Genomic DNA, 263 nt, shown 5'->3' on the forward strand with positions numbered 1-263 from the left:
CATCCTGTCCCTCTGACAGCACTGTCTCCAGAAACGCCGGCTGGCCGTAGAACGACGGAATCCCACCAGGCCCGATTAATCCCATCCCGACTCCGACCCCCATGCCGGCGGGGCCCAGCACGGACCTGGCGGCTATGAGGTGCGCCCCGGCGGGCAGCGAGCTGAGCGGGCTCCTCGGGGTGGCGGACGGTTCTTTATTCAGCCCCAGGATCTCCTGGATGCCGAAGCCGGTGCACCTGGGCGGCGGGTGGTTGGAGGTGCTC

General features: G+C 68.1%; 1 protein-coding gene across 1 annotated transcript; it reads right to left on the reverse strand.

Annotated features, from left to right (window-relative positions):
- Positions 1-13: 13 nt before the first annotated feature.
- On the reverse strand, positions 14-263 carry LOC106512851 (visual system homeobox 2; the record flags this gene model as incomplete). The annotated part of the gene is given in 1 exon segment (XM_014001366.1): positions 14-263. A coding segment is annotated over 1 exon segment (250 nt), but the record flags the coding sequence as incomplete, so codon positions are not given.

This window comes from Austrofundulus limnaeus, unplaced genomic scaffold, assembly GCF_001266775.1.
Source record: "Austrofundulus limnaeus strain Quisiro unplaced genomic scaffold, Austrofundulus_limnaeus-1.0 Scaffold21024, whole genome shotgun sequence".
In the NCBI taxonomy this organism is placed as follows: Eukaryota; Metazoa; Chordata; class Actinopteri; order Cyprinodontiformes; family Rivulidae; genus Austrofundulus; species Austrofundulus limnaeus.